Source organism: Cinclus cinclus, chromosome 7 (genome assembly GCF_963662255.1).
Source record: "Cinclus cinclus chromosome 7, bCinCin1.1, whole genome shotgun sequence".
Classification (NCBI taxonomy): domain Eukaryota; kingdom Metazoa; phylum Chordata; class Aves; order Passeriformes; family Cinclidae; genus Cinclus; species Cinclus cinclus.
Genome location: NC_085052.1, coordinates 26,690,060 through 26,712,516, shown reverse-complemented (window position 1 = coordinate 26,712,516; position 22,457 = coordinate 26,690,060). Strand labels below are relative to the sequence as shown.

The window sequence follows — 22,457 nt, the reverse complement described above, 5'->3', positions numbered from 1 at the left end:
CACTGGAGAATGTGTAGGTTAATCACAGTCTTTGTTCTGCTAATAACCTATGAATGGTACTACAGGCAAAAGGTTTCTTGCTAATTAAAAGTCCTGTAATAGGTAATGAGCGTGGTCTTTATACTTTTTGGTTTCTAACTGTTGGCTAAATAAGTTCTGAGATACTGGAGCACCCAAATGTTTTGATAATCCACTGGCAGCTGTTCTACAACTGTATTTCATCCACAAACAATCAGGTCCTTATTTGTTAGAGCAAGTAAGGGACTGAAGTCATGGCCTGCTATGCCTTACCATAACCACCCATCAGGAGATGATCAGCCTGCTTGTCCACTTCTGCTCACCCACCAACTCCCCCAGGATTTCATCACACTGGTCCTTTAAAATGAATCCATAAATAGGTCACTGGTTACAGCACACTTCTGTAGCAGGAAGAGCAAAGGCTAGAAATGGTATTGAGTAAGTACCACCCTTTTTATTCTGATGATGTCCCTTTTGCTAGCTTGCCTTGTGCTGTCAGAATAGCAAACCCTGCCTGTGCCATGGCTGCTGGGACTGCAGGGAATGCTCCATGGACACAGACCTTACAGGCACCCAACAAACCTGGCAGCGAGCAGGAGCAGCTATGGGGGCCCAGCATGCCCAGCAGCTCTGGCCAGGGCTGCCTGGGGAGCATGGCAGGGAGACTCTTGGTGGCCGCTCTGTTCACTTGCAGGTCCAACAAATATTGTTGCCTCTCCAGCAACTGGCTGGTGGGAAGGGCCAGTCCAGCTACACGGTGTCAAGAGGTTCCTCACAGCATAGCTTCCATCAGTTTCACACTAATTGTAAATAAAATAGCAAGGGGCACCAGATAGATCTCACAACTGATTTGACAGGTGACTAAGCAAGCGTGTCCTCTGCCCTGCTCACAGGGACTGCCGGGCTAGGGAGCCCTTCATGTGCTCCCAGTTGTTGTACAGGGCGTAGAGGCCAGTCAGGGTCAGACCTGCGATCCCACCTCGTGCTATCCCACGCACTCCACCTGCAAAACACAAAACATATTGCAGCTCATTAGTGCTACTTTCAGGAAATGGTCAGTGAATAGCAACTTCCAAGAAGCTGTTTAAATCCAGAGGCATCTTAATGAAAAGCAGTTTCTTGAGTAACCCTCCAGAAAGAGTCCCTGTGCTTTTTCTACCTTCCTCTCAAACCTGCTACCAGGCTTGTGGTCACTCGTTCCTGATCCTGATACCAGTTCTGCTGGAATGACTTCCTTTCAAACTGTGTTAGCACTACGGCTTCAGGGAACCTCTATGGAGCACTGGAAGTCAAGATGGCTTCTCTCAAGTCCTACTTAATCTATTCTATCTGTCCTGATTACATTATTTTACAGTTTTCCCAGTTAGATATGCTCTCCTTCCGTTATAAAATCTCCTTCAATTTTCAATTATGATAATTAGCTCTGAGCAGAAGGAGAAAGGACAGGAAGGAAATAAGTGAACAAAACAGCAGCTGATATGGACATGACATTGGGGTCGAGAGATTCATTAGGGCCATTGTGCAAAACCTATCACTGCTTTTTTGTCTTTGGAATGCTAAAACTTTTCTATTAAGAAACAGGAAGCAGCTGAAAGGAATTAACTGGCAGGTGTTTACTATGGTGTACACTGAACAGCTTTATTATTTTATTAATAATCAGAATTATCACCTTGCAATGGTAAAAACTGAGTCACACAGGTGATTAAAGTCTTAAGGTGCTGGTGAGCACCTTAGCATTAGGCAGAAATACGGGGCAATTTGGCTATTGCCTGCAGGTAGTGTACCTGGGCTGGAACTGGGGGTCAGGTGGCATCCTACCTCCACTCCATCCACATGAGGACTGGGCTGTACAGGGGCACAAACAGAGACTTCTGTTGCTTTTACTAAACAGCAAAATGCTTCTGTGCCTTGGCAGAGCTCCCAGAATGCACTATAAGTGCACAGAACACCTGGGTATGGGTAATACCTGAGTTATGACCCTCAATGCTAGGAGAACTTCAGGGAGTTTGATTCTGCAATGTTTATCATTGCAGCTGAACCAAGCAAGATAATGTGTACAGTGTATAGAACAAGGCCAGTTTCTGCTGACAGCAAGATAAAAACCCTCCCTGCTTTATTGGAGAAACCAGCAGTACAGTTCGGGTGCCTCAAACTTGAAAACAAAATGTATCTCAGTAATCAGAGAGATTGTGGTTACCTGTGCTGCAAGGTTAAATGGGCTTCACTGGTGCTGTTAAACCTCCCTGTACTGCCAAGGCATGCAATGAAACCAAGAAGCTGCAGAAGTGGAACTTGGTATTAGAAGCCATGTCTAGCCATAGTTTCCAGAAATTTCATTACCATACCAGCTGTGACAATTTGAGAGGTTTTTTTTTTAGGGTATAAGGCTGAGTTCTGTGGAGAATTCATCAGCTCTAAGAAAAGCCCTACTAAATACAATCTATGTGCCTAAATCAGCATTTAGGAAAGCAAATGTAGACATCTGTGTTTGCTAATTGATCCTGAATTTGTTGCACAAAAACTCATATGAAGGGCTTGCAGCTGGGTACACAAAACTAACCATGTGCAAGCAGTGTCTGGCAAAAAGCCACAGGTGAAATTTAAAGGACACTTTGTGCAGAACAAGTATTTGAGATAACCTGTAAAAATAGTGACTCCTCATTCCTACTGGGGTAAATGGATACAACATTAGAGCCCAATTTTAATGTTCATATCAGGATTCAAGAGATCACAGCAGGAACAGAGCTCATGACCATGAGATGTACAAGGAAACATGGAACATCCCCACAGAATGCAATGTACTACAGAACTATGACTATTCCTGTAGGCTCCTTCCTCAACCTCCAGGTCCAATTCTTCTCCTTTTCCTTTAAAATCCTATTATTCCTATGCAAGAACAGGTAGCTGAAGGATGATGAAGCCTGGCTCCAGATTCTGTGAAGTCAGGGCTGTACAAAAAAGGTGTAAACTTTTAATTTGGATTGCTGAGCTATTTTCTAGCATCCATGTACAAGGACTTTAGATGTGCTGCTCCTACCACAACAAATATTGGTGTTCTCATGTGCTGAGTCAGTCAGATAACGATGGCAGCTCTGAACCCACTGGCAAAAGTCAACCACAGGGCCTACAGTCATCTAGGCCCTGCAAACAACTCAGGGACATTGCTGGAGATGCTTCATTAACAAGGTACTAAACTTGTGCAGTTGGTATAGGTGCATGACTGAGGGAGAAAGATTCAAGAAAACATGCAAGAAGTGTTTCTTTACCAGTTTTTCTATACTATGCTTCTGCTACATAACGTGTGTGTGTGTATTGGGGTGGGTGTTTTTTTTTTTTTTTTTTTGTCTTTATTTTTCTTTTGTAGAGAGTTGCTCCTGGTTTCTGAACTACCCACAGGGAAAGAAAACCTTCCCTAACTGGTCAGATTTGTGTTTCAGTAAATATGTCCAGGTCTGTGGCAGTCTTCAAACAGTAATGCACTTCAGAACGCAGCCCCATAACTGGGCAGAAAATCTTAGGGCCTCTTAGAAAATTAACTTGTTAACAAAAATAAAAAATAAATTCTCCACTCCCATCCCAGCTGTGTTTGCATGATAGAACATGTTCCCACCCCTCCTTTGCAATCATTCTGTGCAGGCCTTTGATACCAAGTCTGCCCTGACAAGTCCTGCAGAAATATGGCTGTGAGCCCCTAATCTTGCATGTCCCAGTAAGATAAAGGTTCCAGCTGACAGACACTTCTAGAAGCAGGTATTTTGAGATCAGGCACCTTGCACAAGAGTTGAGAACTGCTGTGGGTTTCCAAAGATAGATCTGATGCTTTCTAAATGGGAAATTAGTTCTCTAGTGTCAGCTGCTGCACCCTTTCACTAGCAATATTGTTCCTCCTTTATTCATTTCAATAGGTTCCAGCTTACACTGTGCCATGGCACACAGCATTCCAACAGCACAGCTCTGCACTTCAGCATGGCAGGAGCCACTCCTAACACTGAGCTGCACTTTTCCAGTAGGTAAAACCATGAGGACAAAATCTTCCCTTTAGGAACTTACTGTCTCTCTTTTCAGAATGTTAATCCCAATGTCCTGGGATAGTTCCTGGAATGTTTAAAGCAAGAACCATCCAACAGCAAACATTACAAACATATGCACCAAAACCTCAGACCCACATACTTGTGCCAAACAAAGAAGAATAATCTTTAAACTGTGATTAGTTTTCTGTCCTCCATTCTCTTTCTGATACTCTGAAGGAAAACAGCTTCTCTTCCTTCTAGGCCTTCAGGAACAAAAATACTTTTAAATGGTTTAAAGGGCTCAACTCAAGTGTACAAGGCAATCTCAGTTCTGCTCCAAACTCAAGCTCAATAACCAGACCATCTGAACCATCAAGCAGTCATTTGTTTTAACATCTGTGGGTGGCCTGATGTCATTAGAAAACATTGACTTTCCTCCTGCTGCTCCATAGGGTTCACTTAATGAAATCTTGTCAGTAGTGGGCAAAGTCTGTGGATACAGAAATTCTTGAGGAAACTGATGAAGTTCTGTTTGGGAGCAAGATAAATTCCAGAAAAGCATCTTCCATTTTCATATTGCTGCAGCTAAGGCAGTATGGTGCTTAGAATACAGAAACAATGAAGCCTAAAAGAGGGAACATTTCCTGTAGTTACTGTGGTATGAAGGCTAAATTAGAAAAACAGGAACATACAATTTAATTTACTAGTTTGGAAGTACCAGAGCTGTTGAAGTTACTTTGCAAACACGACTAAAATTTACTGTCTTCTTACTGAATGAAAGCAGCAGCATCTGACTGACAGGAGACTACTTCAGCTACTGTAAATGGCACCTGCAAATCCCTGCAGCTCTGAGTTCACTGCTCCTGACTGGGCAGCACTGAAGGCAGCACTGCTTTCAGTGGCCACACATATTCCTAGACATCAATCCTCAGGAAACTAGGAAAGCCTCAACAGGCTGTTACTTGTAATGCCACTTGTACACTGTCCTTATCTCTTCCTTATTTCAGATTTAAAATAAAAAAAAAGTCCTTTCTCTAAATACTATTTAATTGACAATTCTAAAGACTTGTTATGTTAAAAGGGGTTCTTAAATTTCCAAAATGCCTGACAGCCCTAAAATTAAGTGATGACAAGCAAGTTCTTCACTTTCTTCCAAATACTGTAGAAAAGAAAGATATCCCAGGCCTGTCCTCAAAAAGCTCTGCTTTCCCCCTCCCCAGCCAAGAGAAACAAGAGAACAGCCCTGTCTGGCCCAAAGAAAAACAGTGGCTGGGCTCAGAGAATAGGTTTTTTACAGCTCAAGAAGTTGTCAGCTAACACAACTGCCCTTAACTACCAACTGGATATCACAAAACTGATCTTTAGCTCCAGCCAGATTTTACAGCAGGCAATAAAACATTTAACCCTAATTCATAACATATTGACTTTTCAGGGTTGTGTTCTAGGGTCTTAAAATGATAAGTACTACCTTCAGCTATTGCTAGCATGCAATTCCCTTCTTTTCAGACACACACCATTTTCTGTACCAAATTATGTAACATCCGTCACTCCAAAGGCATGAGATACTGTAGTTAGGATTGCTACTGCAAAAAAAAGTAAACAAAGGAATTTAGTTTGTCTCAAAAATTAGTTTACTGTTGTTGCTGTTACCCCTAACCTCCAGAGAGGGGAAAAATATATCCAAGAAAAGAACGTATCTAACCTGTGTAACCCTCAGATAAGAGGTAAAGGTTGGTTAACTTTTTTGCTTACTGAAGTCTGTCAGGAATTCCAGTGAGAAATTAATTGCTGTCACACCAAGTCAGGTCAAAGTTCTACCTAGCTCAGTATCTTCTCTTGAGTGATCAACCCTGCATGCTTGAGGAGGTGTACAGGAATCTCAGCCAGCTGTACCTTGGTGACAACTGGAACTGTGCATTTTCATGGAGGGTATAACAGCAACATAGTGCACAGCAACAATCATTTTCGTTTGGTGTTTTTTTGGTTACTTTCATGACTAATACAATTATAAGAAAACCAAATAAAGATGGTCAGTTTAGAAAAGAGGTTGAAAACATACAAGGAGGTTAAACAATTCTTTTAAGATATGTTTGTCCTTTGTAACATTTATTAGAAAAAACATGGCATAACAGATATAATTGCTGCCTTTGCTTAAAATTGAAGAATAAAGAATAGTATTTTATTAAATGGGAAAGCCATCCTTGTGGACTAAGGATGACATCAGACCCCTTTTTAGCAAAACCCAAATTGACTGAGTTGCTGTAACACTTCTATTACATATACCACTAGCAGAGGAACCCAGAGGGTTTTCTTCTGTTACCCAAACTGAATGGTCTGGGTGGAAGTTCAGTGGTGAGTTCAAAAAATTACTCCCATGAAGTTGTAAGACCAGTGTAACAAATTAATATGTACTCTTATTGATGCGCTTGGGCTAAAATCTAGTCACTAACTGTGGCATTAAGTTTAAATAAATGTGAAAGCTGGAGATCACTTTGGTCAGATGAATCAAGCAAAAGTTGTTTCAGAACTCCTCACATCGGTTTTCCACTCCCACTCCATAGATGTCTTTCTCCTAAGGCATGCAGTACTGCTGAGATGGAGCACAGCTACCACCTGATTTTAATGGGGATTGAATTGCTTCAGTTACTTCAGTGGGACGTTTCAATGAGTGATGGCACTGCCACTGAATGCAGGGAGAGGGCTGAATTGCCACTGTTCTGGTTTGCAGAGTTTTCAATCCTCTCATATCTTCACCCACACAAGCTGTGTCAAGTAGCTTTACACAACTGTCTACAATCAATGACTTCAGAGCTTGCACGTTCTGTTTGACTGCTGCCATTTTGGTAATGATTAACACTTCTACAAGGACAAATTGTGAAAACTGGGACCAACAAATCTCAGCCTTCACAAAGTCTTCCCACTATTTTTTTTTCCTGTCCGCTCACCAGATGCTTAATCATTGGTTTCAGAAATTCAGTCTAGGTTTTGTAGTGTCCACAGGAGTGTTTTTCACCACAGCAGGACTGCTGATGTGATTCCACCCGTGGTTAAGCATGAAATTGTAATAAGAGACCTGCCACACATTATCCTATTTCTTCTTAAGTATGTTCCTGATCTCTTTACAAAGCAGGAATGATAGAAATGGGAAATCAGTGTTCGAACAGCACTGCCTGCAATTCTGCATCCATTCCCTGTGGACTACAGAGCAGCCTTGATTTGCAATGGCATGTCTGTGTGAGCTTCCAGCTAACAGTAAAATATGGAGATTTATAACTCAGTGTCCTTGACATCTTTTACATTTTTCTTTCCTTAATGCCAATGCATCATGGCATTCCATGTAATACAGGTAATTATTACAGTCTCGCTATGTCAGATGTGTGCTGATCTTTTGCATGGTTTAAACCTTGCATATTCAAGGTTTTAAGGTAAATATACACACTGATGCAGGCTAAAGGCAGAACTTGTAAGTTTTACCATACAGAATAAGAAAAGGTATTCTGGCATAAGGTGACAGGAGAGGCAGCAGTTTCTCTGCACTGTGGTCCATAGGCCCAACACACACTTCGAAACACAATACCATAATGAATAGAGATTTACTGACTTCATTTGCCTTTATCAGGGCTGCCATTAGCTCAGTAGTTCTTGTGTTACAAAACAAATGTCCCACTGTGCTCTGGAAATAAAAACCTGAGTAGTGTCAGATGACTTGCATGTGACTGGTGTAGTTAGCTGTGGTTGCACTGTGCCAAAAAAAGATTATACATAACACTCTAAACTTCTGAAAGGCAAGGGGGATGGTTCTCCTGGAATATTAGATGACAGCTCTCCTTATTAATAAGCTCCAACAGAAAATATTAGGCCTCTATATGCTACCCTTTCCAGCTGCTCTTGGTAATCTGTCATACTACTCATGAAATCCCAAGGAATAAATGGATTACAGGAGAGCTATGTGCCCTTGCAAAGTTAAGAGTTTCATATTTATGAAGGCTGCTCCAGCCAATTATTTTTGGCTTCAGGTAGTCTAAGCCATCAGGCAAATAGTTATTCAAACTGTTTTGCCCCATACACAAAGCAGGCCTTCAGGAACACTGTTAAGACACTGCGACTCAGTTAGATATGAAAAAGTACATAGGTTAATTCTTGCATTATCTCCTCTATAAAATGCAGGTGTGTCATGCAGCCAAATATTTACTGAGTTATTTAAAACATAAAATTTTTTTCCATGTGCTAATGTCAATCTGTGGTACCCAGCAATCCTCTAAAAAAGATGAGACCTCCAATTGTTAAGCTTGGAACATGTGCTGACAGCCATTTTGCTGACTGATGAAGCTCAGACCCTCCCTCCTGCAAACAATTCAGTGTGCATCAGCAAAGTCACCTTAAATCTATGCTGGTCTCAAATAACCTTGTTTGCTGGTTTTGACTACTAGGCAAAGGCAGGAATTCCTACCACATGACAACAGTTTCATGAACACCTAAGTAATAATTTCATAAATACACCAATTTCTCTGTGAATAGAGTTTTTACAGCTCCAGATATCACTGTAATGTGATTTACTGCCACATGGATCACCTGAAGTAAGTTTCATCTTCATGCAATCAAGCTCTACGTTCTGTGTTTTCCTTCTCTGTCCCCATTCACTTTGGAAGGTAGTTCTCATTTCCCTGTATCCACTCATGGAGTTGAGAAACAATTAGTTTTATTCCTGCTATTGCTAAAAAACATGGCTAGGAATAAGGAGGGTATGTATTTTATACAACCTTACCATATATCTAAGGGAATAAATTACTATTTCTTCAGTATATATGTACACCAGTCATAAATGGGCTTTCATGGTTATTGTCATTCCTGTGCAGTTGTAAAGAATCAAATTTAATTCAGCTGGACTTTATTTTTTAGTGCAAGTTGTCCTTAAGTAGCCTTAGTTGGGTGCAAAACACTGTGGGTTAGGGGACATTTGAGCTAAGAGCCATTTTTACACTGTCAATTTTCAGAGCAGGACAGCGTTTAGTAAAAGTAGTAAGAATCCTAATAACTAGGATAAGCACAAGAAAAGGAGAAATATTTTGCCACTATACCAGTGCTTTTGTATAGCATTCCTGTCAAGGTTCCAGCAGCTATGGTGTTCAGGTCATCTTCTGCACCTCGTGTTTTTTCAATGATGACTCCAAATGCACTGTAAAGTAGAGCTGGGGGGAAAAAAAAAGATTAAGAAAACCTTCCATGGTCTGAGGCCCAAAGCTTAGAATCCAGGCTTGGTGTAGCTATTTAGACTATATTTCTGAAGAACAGATTAAGAACGGATTTACTGCTTATTTGAAGGGAATCCTCTGCAAAATCCCACCTTTGGTGTTTCTTTTCCAAATCTCTTTCTGTATAGCTATTTCTTCTTTCTTGAGCTATAATTTGGTTATCAAGTAGCATTCTTCATAACAATACGTGCTATAAAGCCCTGACTGAAGTTTAAGCCTATTTTGCTAGTTCAAATTTGTTTGAAAATTTAGAGTTTAAATTTGTACTGGTAGTTTCATTTCATACTGTCTTCTGTGGATGACATGAAACTAAACCCAGCACTTTCTAGGTACTGAGATTTGCTGTCTGTGACAGTGATGAAATGTGAAATGTGAGTTAACTACAGCATTCAGATGATGATACCAAGAGCCAGAGTACAATGGGCTATGATTCTTTCAAAAATTACTATTAGAATACTTGGGATTTGGCATTTACAGCTGTTTCATCTCTGCTTGTGCATGAAATCTTTATCCCCAGAGGGCCTTTTGCTTTGGGATAACTTTAGGGACTGTCCTGGAAAGGACTAGAAAGAGAAATGCATGGGCTCGTTAGCATGGATGCATGAATCATTTATGAATTCTGATGAAAGAAAACACAACACCCCCCCCCCCCCCCCATCCTCAGTCCTCATGATATGCTCATTTTTCATGCTGGCAAGGAATAGTAGAGTATGTCATAATTTTGAAGTGATAAGGACAATGCCATTTAAGTTGATCCTTTCCCTCCAAGAATTTGAAATCTTTCCTTCTGCTAAAAGGCAGTAAATCCTTCATAAGCAACCATAATAATGTCAATGAGTTAGCAGCATCATTCTCCATTCAGCACAGGCAAGGGCTTTTTAACTTGTCTTAGGAGCAAGCAGATTAACAATGAGGGAAGGAAAAGCTTAATTTAACATAACTTTTTGAAACAGTTCCATACAGAATGACAAAAATTGTCAGTAATGACAAAAAGAATCTCTGAGGTGCAGAAAGGCTGCACAAGGTAAAAGAAGATGCAAAAATAATTCAGCTCCTTGAAAGGAATCTCTGGTAGCTAGGACAAGACAGAGGTCTACCAGAATCTCAAATATAAAATTCTGCTTAGCCCTGTGAGTTTGGAGGCCATATTTTGTAAGAAAAATAACAATTTGTTACTGGAATGCACAAACATTTTCTTGAGTAATCTTTTTTCAAACACAGCTGAAAAAACCTGTTAATGTGTCACTTAAACTGAAACCTTGAACTGCGGTGTGCCTGCATCTCAGTTCTCAGACATGTTTTTGTTAGACTTGGAACAAAAAAAACCAAAAAAATCCAAACAAAAAATGGCCCAATAAAACTCAGCAGGCAACATGCATTTCTTATAGAGTCTTTGCCTTATATTTCTTGCTGTAGCTCAGAATCCTACCTCTAGCCATGCCCTCTATACTATGCCTTAAAGGCTGTTACCTAAATTAAATGACAGCTAATCTGCTCCTCAGAAATAAGACTGAAATAAAATGTCATAGATTCAACTTAGCCTATGCTTTGATGCATTTCTCAAAAGAATGTAGACTGGGTTATTACATGATGTAGTCTCTGATTTAAATATTGCTAACTTCTACTACAACTTTGTAGGATAACAAGTTCCATCATTATTTTTCTTCAAAAAAATTTAATCAATTTTGGATTTCTCCTTTTAAAGTTACTGCATCACTTTTCATTTTTTAAGATTGTGGAAGACTGGGGGAAGATGTAACTTCTGTTACTGTAACTTCTGGGGCATTAGTTATTTCACTGAGTTTTGTTAAGTAATCTTGTTTTTCTGAGGCAACTGATGTGATTTTATTGCACAGCCCCCTCCCACCCAAACCTCAGCTCAAAGAAGTTTTTTCTCATACATCAGGCTATTGGTCATTTTCTTTTCTCTTTTCTCCTAACCCACATTAGTTATGAGGAACATTTAAGATTAGAGTCAGTGGCATCATGTGTGATTTTTCTAGCTAATGTACCATCATTTAAAGGATAAATCTTTGTACTATTACATTTCTTCTTCACATAAACATTTTGTTGACTCTAACAGGAAACAACATTGGGCAGTTGATCACATGACCACAGAGTCTCAATGTAGGTTATTAAAGTTATTTCAGAAACATAAGATTATATTTTTTGCCTTAAGTTGTAATTTAACTGGAATGCATTAACAAGTACACAATACCTGTGATTTCTAGTTATTTCTGATATAGCTAGTTTGTTTATAATATAGTAAAAATTGTGGGTTTTATTAAAGGCTTTTGGCTCCTTATGCTGCAAATCCTATTTTAGCCTTTAATTTCCTTTTTCATGTCTCCTGAGATACCCTCAAGCCCCCAAAGAAAAAAAACCTGCACTTTTTCCTGATGGATTTCATAGTAATAATAATAATGATAATTTAGAGAATACTCTTTATTCAGATAATACACAAATACACTTTCCCAACAATTATATCTTGAAATTGCTTCCCCTATGAAGGAATGACTTTACTTACCCAGTGATCCCAGAGTGTTAGCCCATAATGCTCCTTGTCTTGTCACCATATTTAGAATTCTACAGAGGAATTAAAGAGGTATGAAAACCTTTAGCACTCTGTGTTTACATCAAGGCAGTGTTTATGACAGTAGGGCTTGTGTGTTTACACTATATACGTGGTTAATAAAACTGCAATGATGAACTAAAAGCTTTTGAAAGCAAATATTCAGTCCCGTCAAGTCTTACGAAACCTTTCTCTATTTTCAAGGTGAACTTAACCCTCCCCAAAACTCAAATCTCTTACCTTCAAATTACTTTCTAACCCAGGTTGTCCTTCCTTATGTGGTGACTACACACAGCTCCTGGAATAACTGATACACTTATGCAGACTTAGCTGAGTAAAAGGTCTCCAAGAAAGCCGCAGTGCTGCTCTGCAAGGACCATGTGCCAGGGAGTGTAGGGATGCCTGAGCAAATGGTGTGGGTAATAAAGCAAGTCTGGACTGCAGCAAGTCAGGAAGGAAAGAGCCAGTCCCTTACAATCCCATCCACCCACTCAGCACCCAGCAAAAGGCCAAGAGGTGTAGCTGTGTGTATGGTCTGTGTGTAGGCTTCCAGACTAGCACCAAAGAGGAGAAGAGAACCTTTAGTGCGCTCTCAGAGAAGCACAATGCCGCCTCTTGCTGGCACCAGTTGTTTTCAGAATGGTGACAACTGCAGCCAGAAGAAATGACTGATCTTTATCTCCCAGCAGTGTAACACTGTCACAGGCATAGCATTGCTCTGGACAGCTGACTACCACTGGAACTTAGTTCAGCATTTCATGTCTGACACTTCCATTGCTTTATGCTCCTTCTGATTTAATTTTCTATTGTTTTTCCTTTTTTTATAATTTTAATTAGGACACAGGTCATTATTGAATATGGTTAGGCAATGAACTAAACAATAATGGAACATATCCTTTTGAAACAAGAGGGGGAAAAAAGTCTAAGATGCTAGGGTATTGATAACCTCTCTTTAATTACAACCCTCACCTATTAACTTTATATTCATCCTGAATTGATAAGAGAATCAGTAATTCTAAAAACCATGGCATACTGTGAGGTATTTGATGACAAGTGAATAACAGCAAAATTAAAATTCATTAAGAAAGAAATCTGTGTAAATTAAGAATAATTTTGGAGGAAATCTAGCTAAGCAAGTCTGTTCTCTCCACCTGGTGAGGGAAAAACAGAACTTAATGCACTGTTGGAAGGTGATGACCTTCAGCAGACCTTTGCCTTGCAGAGCCACAATAAAAGCAGTATGTGCACCGACTGCCACCTCCTGGGCTTGACCTGCCAAAGTTTGTGCTTAACATCAAGGCTTTGTCCAACTCTGCTCACTCCAAACCCTAAAATGCAATTCTGTTCATCTAGAGCATTGTGAAAGAGTCATAGTTATAGTAGTGAGTATTTTGATAAAGAACAGGATGAATATAGAAACAATTTAAAAAGGAGCAGAGCCAATATAAACTGTACCAGGAAGTATTAAATTCCTCTTCTAAAGTTCCCTAGTTCCAAAGTATTCTGGAAGTGAAAACTTCCCATGTTTCCCCCCACTTATTCTGTTCCTCTGGTTTCAAATGTCTCTTTCACTCAAGTTTTCCTATACTTACGTCTAAGCTATTATCACTTTAAGAAGAGGCATCCCATCAAAACAAATGCTCCTGTCTCTGCTGCATTTCTTCAAACCATCAGGTAAGGCAAAAACACACCAATGTCATGGGTGCTCATGGGTGCCATATCCCAGAACCGCTCTCCCTGCAATGCCTGCTCAACAGCACGCACCAATGTCATCCCTAATGCAAATCCAGACAGGCCCAGCTCTGCATTTGAATCTTTTCCTGGCAATGAAAAGCTTGGGAAAGAAGGGAGACTTGTGCTCAGATAAATTACACCAAAAAATAGCTCAAAGCAAACACTGCTGCTTCTGGAGAAATTTCTACATATAAAAACACTGCTTTGACTTTCAAGTAGAGTTTTAGTGAACATCTAAGTAGTAATTATTTCTCAAATATTTAAGGCAAGTCACAGGACACACCAGCTGTGACTAAATAAAAAGCAAAAATCACTGTAACTAAAGATATGTAGTAACTTGATAAAGACAAATGCTGAATCCAATTTGTCCCCACTAAATTAAAAAAGCGCCAAAACATTTATTTCTGCAGTATATTCAGATCTAACATTGTATAAACTGGAACAAACAACTCTGCCACTAAGAAGTATTTGATTTTTAGATGGAACACTTACTGTACATTTCTAGGTTTTGACCATGCCATATTCTGTGTCTCCTTCAAGCCAAGTCTCAAACCATTCAGTGCACCAAATGCTGCCCCTAGTTGGAATAATATCAGTTACTACTTTTTAAGAAGCAAAAGAATAAACTATATTAGAAGCAAATACTGAGAAGAGAATCCAGTGTATAAACTAAAATCAAATATCTCTTTACTGAAAACTAGAACAGACAATGTCTTGCAGAACAAGACATTTACAATCTCATCACTTTTGTGCATAGGTATTACCTGGACAGCTGGGAAAAGTAAAAACCACAACCACCTACCTGTCATACAACAACCTCCAATGGTAAAAAAGGCCAACTCAAATCTGCCTCGAGTTTTGTTGGCTCCTGTGGGCAAGATAAATTCATCTGTATCCTGGGGGAAAACAAAAATAAATGCTTTTATATTTTCCAAGTCTAGTTCAAAATGTAAGCCATATTAATTTTTTTGCCTTAATCCATGCAATAAGCTAAAGATGGATGAGTATTTCTGGAATACTACAGCACAGTTCCACAGAGATGGAATATACTGCGTGTACTGTATTAAGCATGAAAAAGGACTGTAAAAAGTTCAATTGACTGAGTGCTGTTTTTTTCCTCTAGCTGTGCTAACTTCTTATAAATTACATGTCAGCCAAGGAACTCATAGTGTGTGGGTTGTTGGTTGTTTTTGTTCTTAATGACTATTTGCTTAATTATTAATTACATCTTGCAGCAGACAATAAAAGCCTTCCAAAAACATTCCTGTTGTGTGATTAAATGGCACTGTTTCCTCACTGAGCAACCCAGTCTGATACAATAATGCATTAAGTTTCCCACTACTCTGATACTAAATAAAACCTGCCTTTTGATGAAAAGAGGTATTTCCTTGCACTGATATAAGGGACCTATTTTAAGGATGTGAAAAATGCAAGGAATACACTCAAAACCAGCAATGATCAGGCATGAAATATGTAAGGTTGGTTAACTTTTTTGCTTGTCCATTTTCTCCCACAGGGACACACTTGTGCTCTTGCAAATCAGTGGTCTAAAAAGCTAGAGAAACTGGCATATGTGTAGAGGTAAGGTGTGCCAAGGCACTTCTTCAGGAGGAGACACTGAAGATGCCTGTTGCTGATAAGGTGCTAAAGCAGCAGATCTCTTTTAAGCTTCTTCTGTGCTTTCCAGTCACAGTCTTATCCACCCCTGCTTCCCTGACACATGACTCCAACAGCTGCAGGCTCAAGGAAATGCATTCTAAAGGGTTTTACTAGCCCACACTTGACAATGAATGTGGATGGCAATACAGAAAAAATTGCTCCTAAAATTGTAAAGTGTTATCAATAAAATGAACTTAATAATATGGTTTCTATCTTCCTTAGGCAGTTGGAGAAATTCAAAGTTTACATGAGTTAGTAGTTTCTAACAGTTTTTACTACTGTCCCAAAAGCCAAGATGAAGCAATTCTTGCCTATGTAACATCTACATTTCTAGAGACAACCTCAAATGCCCATCCTCTAGGCTTCTGCCAAAGGCTGACACACAAATTTGTAATGCTTGTTACCTGCTGCAGGCAACAGCATTGCAGAAAACATCTTGTTCTGTGCCTGCATTCACAGACCAACCAAAAATGTGGGGTTTAAAGCAACAAGTACCAGTGGAACATTTGTTATCATGGGTGGATGTGAATGAAAATGTAAGATTCTCAACAGTAAGGCTGAAAACAAACAGATGGTCTTTAAACACCAGGAGACCCTCACCTCTCCACATCTACCTTCACAAAAACCCCAAATTTAAAGGCTAATAATTTAAGTTCTTATATTCCAAAATATTAGCTATGTCTTTTTCCTTCAGTATTTAGAATCATAGGAACAGGTGGAGACTGTTTAGTGCAACCCCTGTTGTTAGAAGAAGGGTGAGTTAGTGCTGGGCACTCAGAGCCATTCCCATGTCTTGTGATTCTCTAAGAAAGGAGACCTCTACAGCTTGAATGGGCAAGTTTTTCAGGTTAAAAAAAATGGAATTCCCTTTTATTTCAATGTGCTATGCTATTACTTCAACATACTAGTACTAAACATGCAGGGCAGCGAAGTGTTACAACACAGACTGCAGCCTCTAGTGTTACATCAATAGGTATTTTTAGAACTGTATCATGACACTAATGCCACCTCTGCATTTAAAGCAAACTTCTCTTTTGTTTCTAAAATCCATTAGTACACATATACACACACTTTGTTCCAAAGTCTCTGCTATACTATTTTTAACACCTTCATATTCTCAGACAAACTGTACTAACTAAACAAAACTATTTTAGAGAGTGTTTTTGGAGAAAGTCTAAATAATCTCAGCTTTTTTCTGACCACTCAAGAGCAGCAGCCACAATACAGAACCCACTTCCACCAGAGGCACAGCCTCGGCTTTCTGTCCTTCTAGGAATGTTACAATGTAACCTGGACTACAACAGCTTCTAGGTCCCAGAACAGCTCATAGAGCTTCCACTTACAAAAGAAACAGTGACCCAGCTTACCATGAGAAGAGGCACAGAGGTTAGCAGATACTATGCAACCGTTGGCCCTTAAGTGCTAATTCTACAAAACTTCATGTTCTCAGACAACATGAGCCATATATGTAGAAAAATACTAACTAAATAAAATCACTGACATGCATCCTAATTGGATTAATTTAAACACTTTCAGCTACAGTTAATATTTATGAAAAAAGAAAACATTACTTGATTTAAAATATTTTTCCTTATGATGGTCTCGTTTTATATTAACTGATGTTAAGATGTGCAAGTGTGACAGCTACATTATTCTACAAAATACAATGTGAAGCTCTACTTCATTATGGTCTCCCTTCAGCTGGGTAATGACATGAGGACAGTGATGTGAAATTTACAGCTGCACTGATGGCAGAGCCTGTTATCAGGTCTGGAGCTTGGCTGAACACCTCAGTAAACTGACTGAACTTGTCACAGTTCAGAAAACTCACCCATGAAAAAAGAGGAGATTCTGGCTGCTCTTACTGACTGAAGCGGCTCAGTGGAGGTGTGATCAGTGCCAGACTTGTGTGAGATGGTGTTGGGCTGTCTGCTTCAAGGCAGGAAGGGAGATCTCTTTCCAACAGCAGCAGGCTTGTACTACACAACAACCCTACCTATCCTCTGCATTATCAGAGCTCATTTTCTGCTAGATGTCACAGCACTTCAAGATTTATTAGGGACAATAATGAAAAAAATTGTTTCTTTCCACTGTTCTTCAGCTCAAGACTTCAGTACACAGTGCCCAGAACTGCAGGGGATTTGAGGTGTTCACGCAGGATCATGCAAACACTGAAATCGAGTTTAACACAATGAATACAAGCCAGCTTCTCACCTGTACTAGGTACTTGGGGTCCAAGTTTAAATACGGTGACAAAGGGCTCATCCCAGTTACTAAAAGGAAAAAATACAGAACACTTTAACACCAATTTCCGTAGTAACAATTCACATTATGTAAGGAAAAAAGGGGCAGATCTCGTGCGTGGAAGCAGCGAAAATTCTGCCGTGAAGTTGCCCAACTCCTTAAAAGGCGGCACGGGCCGGCAAGCGGCCTTTTCCAGGAAGCGAATGGGAGCCGCTGGGATGAGGTGAACACGATGTCCCCGTGACCAGCGCCCGCCGCGACACGCGGCCCCTGCCGAGGCCTGGCACCTCCGCGCCCACCCCCAGGAGGGGCCGGCGGTCGGGATCTGCTTCCCGTCACCCGGCGGCGGCGGAGCCCCTCGGGGCCGCGTGACTCCCGACATCGGCACTGCCACCGGTCCCGGTCCCGGTCCCGGCCGCCCGGCCCTGCAGCGGCCGGTGCACGGACGTTAACCCCCTGAGCCGGCCCTGCCCGCCGCCCCAATACTCACGTGGCACCCCGGCCAGGTCGGCGTGCGAGTACCCGAGCCCGCCGGCGCCGAAGAGGCCACCGAGCCCGGTGCCCTTGGAGTTCCCGCCGCCCTCCATGGCGGCCCCGCGCCCGCCGCCCTCGCCACCACCAACGGCTGCCGCAAAGCGCCGCCGTAAAGAGCCGCAAAGTGCCGCCCGGCCCCGCTGCTTTGCGGGTCGCTACGGCGACGGGGTGAGGCGCGCCGGGCGCCATCTTGCTGCGAGCGCTGGGCCCGGCTGGCCGCACGCCGCTCGTTCCCGGCCCCGCCGCGCCTTGGGAAGAGCCCGGCGTGCGGGACGGAGGATGCGGACGGGCGGAGCCGTTGCCGCAGCGTCGCGCCGTCCCTGGGGGGCGGGTGCTGGCCGACCCCGGCGGGTAGGGCGGCCCCGCCGAGGATGAGCGCGGGCTGCGGGCGGGAACCCCCGCAGAAGAGAGCCCGGCTCGGCCCCGGCAGCCCCGGCTGCAGCTCCCAGGGAGAGCGGCAGGAGCGGCCCGGGGGCAGCAGCTCCGCCAGCGCCGTGGGGAATAAAGGTTTGTACCGGCCCTGGGGCGGCGGGAGCGGCCGGGCGCGGAGCGGGGCTCGCTGGCGTCCGTGCCACCCCCGCCTCTTTCGACCGCCTGCTCGCTGTCGGGGTGCGGGAACTGGCCGGCGGTGTCTGCAGAGCCTGGGCAGCGCTGAACTGGCCCGAGTTGGGAGCGCTGCTCGGCGCCCCCCGCCAGCCCGACCGCCCGCGGTCGCGCCTGGGGCTGGGCGGGAGGAGGAGGAGGCGACCGGGCCGGAGGGTCCGAGTGCCGTGTCCCTCCCTCTCTGCCGCCCAGGACATCTCTGGCGTGCTGCTGCCGGCCTGGGCGGGGGCCGCAAGTGCCGTGCACGGAACGTTCCCGGAGCTGCCCCTCCTCGCCGGGCTGGAGTTGTCTCTAACTTCGCTTCCCGGTGCCAGCGTGTACCCCGTATCCCAGCCCGGTGGTGTGGTCAGTGCGCGCTGCTTCCCCGTGGAGACGGCTTTGCGTGCAGGATCTTCATACTGGTTTTGTGCCTGATTATTTCAGAGTTTCCACTAATGGTGCAAAATCATCGAAGACAGGTGCGAGCCGCTCAAGGTAGCATGTTCCACAAGAGAGGAGACAAATACTTACTGCGGGAAAAAAAGCTTTCAGCGGGCGTTGTGCCAGGCTGTCATACAGGGAGAGCCAGGAGTAATGACAGGAGCTCACAGAAGCACGTGGCTCCCAGCTTGGAGCGCTGCTGGCCCCACGGGCTGGGGTGGCTGCTCCTCCTGCTGCCTAACAAAGCTGTGTAGGTGAAGTTCCCACTGGCTTCTTTAATTTTCTTTTATATTTGGAACTGACGCTGTGAAAATACAATTTTAATGCACCTCTCTAATGTATGGAAGGGGAAAAAGACCCCAAACATTTGCTGTCATCTGCAGCTGATGAGTTAAACCTCACTAACCCCTAAGTAACAGGCAACTTTGAGTAGATGATAGTTTGGAGTTAGAGGTGTACACTCCTACAGAGTAAATGAGAATCTTCTGAAAATTAGGGTGTTTTCCTCAAAGGTAGATTGTAAGGAATGTTTTGTTTAATGGAAATTGTTTGGGGAATCTTGAGTAGAAATAAAGGTTCCATTTAAAAAAGATGGCAGCAAAGTCTGGTTCTGTTTACGTTGAGAATAAGCCTGTGTTGTCTTATTGTTGCCTCGTTTTCACCACCTTATCTGTAACAAAAAGCTATGCTGGAAGGATGAAAGTGATGTGTGCTGTGTTGGTTGGAGGGCTTATATGGCTGCACAGATGTTGAAGTTCAGAGTAAACCCTTTTTGTTCTGTTCTGGTGCTGCTGCCATCATTTCTGTTTGTTGTGCTAATGAATAAGTATTTCTTCCTCAGCACAAGTTTATACCTCAAGAGGTAGTCAGCTGCCTTTGAAGAGGTTTATTTGTCCTCTGTTTTAACGTGTCTCTTCAGGTTTTTCTGGTTAGTTTTTTTTTGTTGTTTTGTTTTGTTTTCCTGGCTGCTTATCTGTAGTCAATTTGGATTAACACTTCAAGTGTTAAAAGGTCTCAAAACTTGCTAATCAAAATGACTGCTAGATTTAAATTTAGTGAATCTTTGGAAACAAAAAATACTTTAGTTCATAAAATCTGTCAGTCTGTTATTTGTGTCTGAGTGGAGTGAAGCTGAGTGTTTGAATGGCTGATGATGGCACTGGTATCCTTGTGCTTGTAGCCTGCATCCAGCTTGGCACTGCTCCCTGGTAACCCAGTCATATGGTGGCAGTTTTGCACTGCTGTTTGTGCCATTACAGAAGAACTGAAAATTATTTTAGTGTTTTCCGGAGATTACTTCTCATTCTAAAAACTGTGGTATCCTCTGATAAATGTATTTGATAAGCAGCTGTATCAAAGTATTGAAGGCCTTGAATGTTAGGGAAGTGTTTATGAAACAATGTCTCCTAAGTTACCTCTGGCCTAAGCGATCTTTGTTACAAGTTACACAGCCTCCATGTGCAGAACACTGCTAAGAATACTCGGAATGAGAAGTGCCAGGTCTGATTTACTGGTTTTGAAGTTCTGCAAAACTATTGTTATAATAAGGTACTCCAGCTGTTCCTCACCCAGCTGAAAGCAGTGAGCAAATGCCTTGCACAGTCAGCAGTGGCAGGGAGATGCTTTTTCTTGGCAAATGGAAAGAGGGAATTGAAGCTAGTTGCCTAATTTGTAGAATATCTTTAAATAGCCACAACAAAACTAAACACCCCTTATACTAATAAAGGCTGCTTTCCAGTTTTGAAAGAATGACTTTGAATTTTTTTCTCCCTGTTCTCCCCTCAAGTTTCTCCATGATTAGTTTACATGTTGCTGTTCTATTGAAAGCTTGTCTGAGCTGCAGCAACATACAGATAAGACTGGAACTGTGTTGTAGTAAATCTGAAGAAATTGTGTCCTTCGTTTTGTTGCTGTTTAGGGGTGTAATCATCAGAAAGCTGTTCCAACTGTTCATGGATGGAGGAGAAAAGAAAAAGTTGTTTTCTGGGTGCTTGTCACTTCCAGTGCGTGCTATGCTTATATTGAGCCTTATGTTTCACAGTATGCTACATACAAATAAAGTTCTTGGATGGATGGGTCTCAAAGATGCCTTGTTTGTTCTTTTTTGATTTTAAGTTATGTCATGTTGCCTCTTCATTCCAAAATTCAGCAGAAGCTTTTGGGGATCACTGTGGTAGTGATTAAAAGTATAGAAAGCTCAAGTTCCTTATTTTTTTTTTTTAATTCTACATATTCATTCTATATTTTTAACCTTTTAACTATGTTTAAAGTAAAAAGGTCGGATGAAATAAATCCCACCACAACCATACCTGGAATTTATAAAGATTATTGCAAAACCTACAGCTGTTGGCTGATGCAAATTAAGTATTGCATCACATGTAGTTTTAATACTGCTAGTATCTGGATGTGCCGTAGAGATGCTAATGAGGGCTTAATTGGAGATGTTTTTATCTTCACTCAGTACAAGTTATCTTTTTCATATACAATGATTTTGCAGTTTTATCATGTTTCATGTAATAACAGCGAACTGTGGTTTTTCAGTTTGTAAACAGAGGACAATTACCAGTTGGTTGGAGAATAAAGGATCCAAGACAACGGAGTCCAAAAGGTAAAAAGCACAACATAAAACTGTTCAAAAGTTGTGTTCTTTGAGGGGGCCTAGTGGGAGCTAGAAGTGCAGGTTGCCACTACAGCTGGCTAAATGGAGGCAGCCCCATTTCTGCTGCTTTCCTTACCTTGGCACATCCTCTTGAGTAGCAGATACTTTCACTACAAACAGCTAAACTAGTCCCCCACCCATCCTCTCTAAACACCCAAGCAGAAACTTATTGCTGACTTAGATTCTTGAAGCACGTCACCGTTTAGGTGAATAAATACATTTGCTCTTGCAAAGCAGAAGATGGGAACCTGGAGCAAGGGAAGGCAAAGTGAGAGTGTTGCTTCCAGTGACAGGCAAACACTGGATCAATTTAGTTGTAATATCAGGCCATGTCTTTGGTCAGCTTCTGCTTTCGTTTTTGTTTGACATAGGGCTCTTACAGTTGCAGATTTGCACTGATAGTTGTGTGACCAACTCACTGTCTTATTGTTAATTTACAGACAAAAATCTGATTTGGTTTGTTTCATTGGACTTCAATTGTTGTTTAAACATGTGCAACTTGATTTAATTGCAACCAGAATTTACAGGTGCTCAAATGTTCATTGAGGTTTTTTTATGAAAGATGTTGCAAGTTTTTGCTGCTGAATGGCATCAGGTAATTTTCGTTTAATGTGGTCTGTCAGGAGCAGTGATTGCACAACTGCCTTAAAGTTATACTCCAAAGAATGCAACTGTCTGGTGCAGAGGAATATCAGATATTATTTTTCTGTAGTTGCAGTTGTAAATGTGCTGGTTTCTTTTTCTTTGATGTT

At 41.8% G+C, this 22,457-nt stretch overlaps 2 protein-coding genes and 1 non-coding gene across 5 annotated transcripts in view; 1 reads left to right on the top strand and 2 right to left on the bottom strand.

Annotated features, from left to right (window-relative positions):
* Positions 1-452: 452 nt before the first annotated feature.
* Positions 453-18,208, bottom strand: TIMM23B (translocase of inner mitochondrial membrane 23 homolog B). Its single transcript, XM_062496797.1, has 7 exons — positions 17,980-18,208; positions 17,460-17,518; positions 14,389-14,482; positions 14,079-14,163; positions 11,808-11,866; positions 9,107-9,217; positions 453-1,021 (listed from the first exon to the last, which is right to left on the bottom strand). Exons 1-7 carry the CDS (start codon positions 18,074-18,076, stop codon positions 906-908), a joined length of 621 nt encoding a protein of 206 aa, XP_062352781.1. The 5' UTR covers positions 18,077-18,208; the 3' UTR covers positions 453-905.
* On the bottom strand, positions 12,391-12,593 carry LOC134046478 (small nucleolar RNA SNORA74). The gene has a single exon (XR_009933365.1). It is a non-coding gene; the product is annotated as a small nucleolar RNA SNORA74 (small nucleolar RNA).
* A 123-nt stretch (positions 18,209-18,331) lies between the features above and the next one.
* The window catches only part of PARG (poly(ADP-ribose) glycohydrolase), a 59,052-nt gene continuing 54,926 nt past the window's right edge, over positions 18,332-22,457 (top strand). For all 3 annotated transcript variants that reach the window (XR_009933360.1, XM_062496796.1, XM_062496795.1), the window contains exons 1-2: positions 18,332-18,530; positions 21,588-21,654. Coding sequence is in view for 2 of the 3 variants with exons in the window: in XM_062496796.1 (XP_062352780.1) it covers positions 18,395-18,530; positions 21,588-21,654 (203 nt within the window). In the remaining variant the exon portion in view is untranslated. The remainder of the gene's footprint in view (positions 18,531-21,587; positions 21,655-22,457) is intronic.